General features: G+C 45.4%; 1 protein-coding gene across 1 annotated transcript in view; it reads right to left on the bottom strand.

Moving 5' to 3' along the window:
- The window catches only part of LOC122549601 (peptidase inhibitor 15-like), a 35,359-nt gene extending 33,056 nt beyond the window's left edge, over positions 1–2,303 (bottom strand). The window contains exons 1-2 of the mRNA XM_043689428.1: positions 1,911–2,303; positions 1,309–1,611 (exon numbers count right to left, since the gene is read on the bottom strand). Coding sequence (XP_043545363.1) covers positions 1,309–1,581 — 273 coding nt within the window. The 5' untranslated portion in view covers positions 1,582–1,611; positions 1,911–2,303. The remainder of the gene's footprint in view (positions 1–1,308; positions 1,612–1,910) is intronic.
- Positions 2,304–6,143: the final 3,840 nt, after the last annotated feature.

Below are 6,143 nucleotides of genomic sequence, written 5' to 3' on the forward strand. Positions count from 1 at the left end.
ACACACACACACACACACACAAAGGCACCTGTGGATACACAGAGACACACATGCACATGTACATACACACACACACACATACACACACAGAGGCATCTGTGGACACACAGAGACATGTATATATACATACACACACACACAGAGGCATCTGTGGACAACACACAGAGACATGTATTCACACACACACAAAGGCACATGTGGACACACAAAGACACACAGAGACATACATACACACACATACACAGGCTTCTGTGGACACAAAGACACACAGGCACATGTACATACATACACATACAAAGACACCTGTAAACACACAAAGACACACAGGCACATGTGTACACACGCACACACAGGCATCTGTGGACACACAGACACGTACACACACACAGGCATCTGTGGACACACAGAGACATGCCTATACACACACTCATACACAGGCTTCTATGGACACACAAAGACACACAGGCACATGTACATACACACAGGCATTTGTGGACACACAGAGACATGTACATACACACACACATTCACAGACTTCTGTGGACACACAAAGACACACAGGCACATATACTTACACACAAAGACACCTGTAGACACACAGAGACACACAGGCACATGTGTACACATGCACAAAGAGAACCTGTGAACATAGAAAGACACAGAGAGACATGTATACACACACACAAAGAGGATCTGTAGACAGAGAGACACATAGCCACACACAGACAGAGACAGAAAAGCACATACACTGACACTGACACTAAGTAAAATAAAATACCGCAGATGCTGGAACTCTGAAACAGACTTGAATGCTGGAGAAACTCAGCAGGGCTGATAGCTCCTGGACAGAACAGTCTCTGTGTTTGTCACACAGGCAAACCTAATCAGTTCCTCCTGCATTGTAGAAGTATTGCACTTTCATTCAAATACCATTTTATTTGCATTCATGGAATTGCCTGTTATTGAATTCATTAAAAGGACATTCAGTCTTAGACCAACCTCTTTCAGCAATTCATTTCCAGTGCGCCAGTAAATCGTTCATATCCCCTTTTAGGTTTGATTTTTTTTCCCCCTGGGAACCCGAAACTAAAAGAAGTGGATTTTGTGTAAAAAAAAGAAAACCCCATTGCATTTGCCGTGCTTTGAAGACGTTTCCCCGGCAGGGGGTGTGAAGCTACTGAGAACAACGAAGCAAACTCAGGGTGTTATAGACGTGTGTCAGTTGTGAAGCCTTCATGAGTTACTGATTGATGACAGAACAACGCCAGTGGTGCGGGATGGTGTTCAATTATGAGACAATGAACTCACCATGTACTCCATATTCGCTGAAGGGGGGTTGACTTGACTTCGAACCTTGTTGTGGTAGTCGAGAATAACCGATTTGTCAGTTGGGGAGATGTACCGTCTCCGCCTGACTTTCGGGATACTCCCCGGTGGCAGGTATTTTCTCCCGGGCCACGCTTTCCCGCTGAAGTTTGAGGAAACCAGCGCGCTGGAGACATTCACTGAAGACACAAATGCACTTGTTCCACATAGGGCACAGAGTAACCTGATCAGGCACAGCGTGGAACTCGACTTCATGATGGCCAGCCGAAGGTTGACAACAGTGCCCTGCAAATCAGATGTTAGACTGAATAAAGAAATCAAAAAAAGTGTGCAAGGTAGTTTAACAGGAAGACGCAGTTTCAGTCACTTGGAATGTAATGCAGTGGAGATGGGGTCACATCCTTCATTCATGACATTATTCCTCGAAAGCAAATTAGTGGAAACATTCAGACAATCATTCAGCAACTAATTTTAAAAAATAAATCGCATATGCCTTTACTGGCCAATGCAAATTTCTATAAAGACGATTTTCCCTCGGATTTCTTACTTTGATGTTATTTAGTGTAAGGATAAATTTAGCTCACCTCTTGCGTGCAGCCAGACACTGGCAAAATGTCCTTCCAAATTTCAAAGTCCGTCTGGAAGGAGTCTTGTGAGGTATTTTGCGATCGGGGTGAGGTAAGGCCGTCAGTGATGTGGGATGGGGCGTGATAGGGACCTTGTGAGAGAGGGGGCTTTCTGCTGGACCGTCCCTGGGCTTTTATAATCGGCGGAACGTTTCAGGAAGGCAAACTCCCGCTCTCTGATGATGGTGTCTCTTTAACTCTTCGTGGTCCCTGAATCACCCAATGCGTTCATTGTCGCCCCTCTCACTCGCCAGAATCCTCATCACTGAGCTTTAGTTTTGCAAACCGCATGTGTGTGTGTGTAATTTGGAAACCCGGTCGGAGAGCAGTAAAAAGTGTGAACCGTGTGTCACTCTGTGCACCGTCATTTTTTTTTCCCTGTTCCTGCAGAGATTGCAGGCGATGTTTTAAATGCAGGCAATTTGAAAACGGCGCAAGCTGTTATTCGCAATTTTGAACGAGGGAGGGATTGGGTAGAAGTGCACGAAACAAGGTTACCTAAACCACGTTCGAATGGAAATTTCTAGAAATAAGCCAAAGCTCGAGAGTGGTCCTCTGAGGATGGCTGTGAAATCCGATTTCAAAAGTTTAAAGCACTCATCAGTTATAGAAAACAGCTCCATCTGGTTCAGCACCTGCGTTGGGAGGTTTACAAACGTTAGAGGCTGATAGACTGAATATTTTTAATGGTGTGCTGTGCAAGGCTCCTGTGCTAAGTCCGAAGCGCGCTACAACTCGGGACAGAGTTAGAACGACAGTTTAAACCATGGGGGAATATTGCATTCGGCATTCACACATGCAAACACCTCCTTATGCCTCATCTGCTGTGGCCCGTTTAATACCGTTTCAGCAACAATACAAGGGATTTTGGGAATGGGGAAGGGAATGGAAATTTTTTTTTTGAAGTGTATGTGTTTACATTTGATTGAAGATTCGGCGGGGGGATGAGCAGCCCCTTTGCCCCCAAATGGAACCCAATATTTGACAATGTTTCCCAGCCCAGAGAGGGTGTGTTGTCAGTGCAATACAGCAAAGCAGGGAACTCCGGGTTTCAGGATCTGGAAATGCCAGTTTCCCGGCACAGTTTACCATTGGTGCCATCGATCTGCTTCAAGCAGCTCATGTTTCACTCTGTGAGTCAGATCGAATTCCAGCCAAGCCACGCAGGGGAGAAACCGTGCTCTTTTGAGGGTTTTTTTTAATACGCACAGTAATGTTTCATGTTTTCATATTCAGACACTCGAGGCAAACGCTGTTAGTTTAGGAAATCAGACTCTGCAACATGGAAGGAGGCCATTCGACCCCCCCTCACATCCTCGACAGTGTTCCCAATGGCGCTCCACTCTGCTACTTCCCAGACACCGAATGGATCCTGTTTAATTGAATTCGTACATAATCCAAATCTCAGCCGGATTGCACAAGGGGCCATCCGTAATGGGGTCGAAGTAAAATATTGAACTGTGCTCGCTGACATTGTTGGCAGCTTGTCGAGTTCATACCAAATCACACGGTTTCTTCGCCCCTCAATAAAACGACGTAAGCAGTAATTTTCGAGATGAGGTCGGGAATCAGAAAGTAATCTAATCGGTCCGTTTTTTTTATTGGAATACTGAACTGGTGGAAGAGAGTCTCGTCTTCTCCTTTCGTGTTTAATGTCCCAGTTCAATATTTTCAGAACGCATTCTGAGGAAGCGTCACTGGACCCGAAATTTTCCTCCACAGATTCTGCCAGAACTGCTGAGTTTCTCCAGCAGTTTCTGGGTTTTTTTATCAATCATTTTAGGACCTGGTCACCTTCTTCCATTTCATTTACCCCCCCTCCCCCCCATGGGTTCTTTTCAGCACAGCCAACCTAGTATCCCTCACCTCTGGTCCCCTCTGTTAGCTTTTCCTTCTCTCTGCTTTACCAGTATCCATCCTTTTGTTTGCCTAACTGTCCTTCTCCCCTTCTGGGCCCTGTCTCCACTTGTCACTCAACTCCTTCAGCCCCATAGATTGACCGATTTTCCTTGCTGCCACTCGCTCTGAAGAAGTCACTGGACCTGAAATGTTACCTCTGTTACTCGCTCCACAGATGCTGCCTGAGTTTCTCCAGCTCTTTCTGATTTTGTGACTGAGCTGAGATTGGGTCAGCTTGAGCTCGGCACTGCCATTGCTGTCTAACTGAGGACGGAGAGATTCAGAAGCTTCCAATGCCAGTTCTAGGGCAGCAATAGAGATAGCAATGATTAGAAACCAACAGCTCTGCACTCATCCCTACCTGAAGAAAGGACTTTGGTGTGCTTGCCTTCATTGGTCAGTGCATTGAGTATAGCAGTTGGGAGGTCATGTAGCAGCTGTACATGACATTGGTGAGGCCATTTTTAGAATATAGCTTTCAATTCTGGTCTCCCAGAAGGAAAGATTTGTTAAACTTGAAAGGGTTCAGAAAAAAATTACAAAGGTGTTGCCAGGGTTAGAGGGTTCAGGGTATAGGGAGAGACTGACTAGACTAGGGGTATTTTCTCTGGAGCATTAGAGGCTGAGGAGTGACCCTATCAACACATATAAAATCATGACGGGAATGGATATGGTGAATAGCCCATGGGGATTCCAAACTAGAGGGCATAGGTTTAAGGTGAGAGGGGAAAGATTTAAAAAGGACATGAGGGGCAATTTTTTTTACGCAGAGGGTATTTCGCCTATAGAATGAACTTCCTGAGTAAGTGATGGATATGGGTACAATTACAACATTTAAAAGACGTTTGAATAAATACATGAATAGGAAAGGTTTGGAAGGATATGGGCCAGGAGCAGGCAGGTGGGGCTAGTTTTGTTTGGGATTATGTTCGGCATGGACTGGTTGGACCGAAGGGTCTGTTTGCGTGCTGTATGACTCTTGACTCAAAGATAGGACCAAACCACCTTCCAGTAGAAGGAAATGAGCATGCCACAGAACCTCCAAGATGGAATTGTGACTATCTTCAAAAAAGAAAAAAAACCTGTGATAACTGCACAGGAGTCTCCCCGCTGTCTGCCTGCTTTCAGAGGCAGTCATTTCTAACATCCTCATTGGTACCTTTACGAAGACAAAAGCCATCTACCAGCTGTTCCTACCACACAGTACTAAGATCCCCAGAGAGCCATTAGGTAATGGGGAATTATTCTTCAAGCCTTGGGAACCTCCCCTCACCACAGGCAGACATTGACAATGAAAATCAACATTACTTCCAATGTGCCAGTATCTGCCATCTGAGGATAGTGGGATATTTGATAACAAAGACCTCAAATCCAGCACCAAGCTCATGATCTACAGGATAACAGCATTTCTTACCCTCATGTTTTGGAGATATAGGTAATCAACAGCAACATGTCAAATCCTTGGACAAATAGAAATGCCTTCAGAAACTCAGGAAAATTCAGGAGCAGGTTAGATGCTCCAATATTAGTCTCTTCTTTCAGGTCAATATCCACAACACTGTGATACTGGTTGTTGGGCAGAAGACATTATTTGCAAGCCAGACACAAGAATCCCAAAACAAGCTCTCTACACTGAACTTCATAGCAAGGGCAGAGGTACCGGTAGGGCAGAGGAAATGTTTCAAGGATGTCTGCAAACCCTTCCTGAAGAAATAAAACAGTCTCACTGCTTCGTCGGAATGTCTTCCCCAAGGCTGTCCAAAATGGGGATGAAGCCTCTGGGAAGGCGCAAACTGTTTGAGCTTCTCCAACAGGCACAGGTGGAAGCAAAGTACAAACAGTCAAGGATCAGAGAATCTCTCAGTCAGTCTCTGCACAGCCAGCCACCCCAGTAAACACAACCTGCCCCAGCCATGGCAGCATATGTACATCCAAGATCACATTCCCTTCTCCTCCTTATACAGTCACTTCAGGGTGAGGATGAATTTCTTCGACTCCAGGGTTGTGGGACATAAAAATTAGAATGAGAGGCAGGAAGATTTCATGAAAGATTTGTTGATGTGTACAGCAGAAAGGGAACTTAACACCAATACAATTAAATCACCCATGACTCCAAGGTGTGTTTAAGTACTATTCCTAACTCTCTTATGAGAACTGCTACGATGTGACACCTAAGCAGTTAAAGTGGGGCAGGCTCCTGTTCTCTCAGCCCTATTGACTGGGGTGATCTTGACAGCTGTCCTCTGACTCTCTGAGACCTGGTGCAGGGGCTGCTCTTGTGGTCAGTGCCCT

The sequence above is a fragment of the Chiloscyllium plagiosum genome, chromosome 4, assembly GCF_004010195.1.
Source record: "Chiloscyllium plagiosum isolate BGI_BamShark_2017 chromosome 4, ASM401019v2, whole genome shotgun sequence".
Classification (NCBI taxonomy): Eukaryota; Metazoa; Chordata; class Chondrichthyes; order Orectolobiformes; family Hemiscylliidae; genus Chiloscyllium; species Chiloscyllium plagiosum.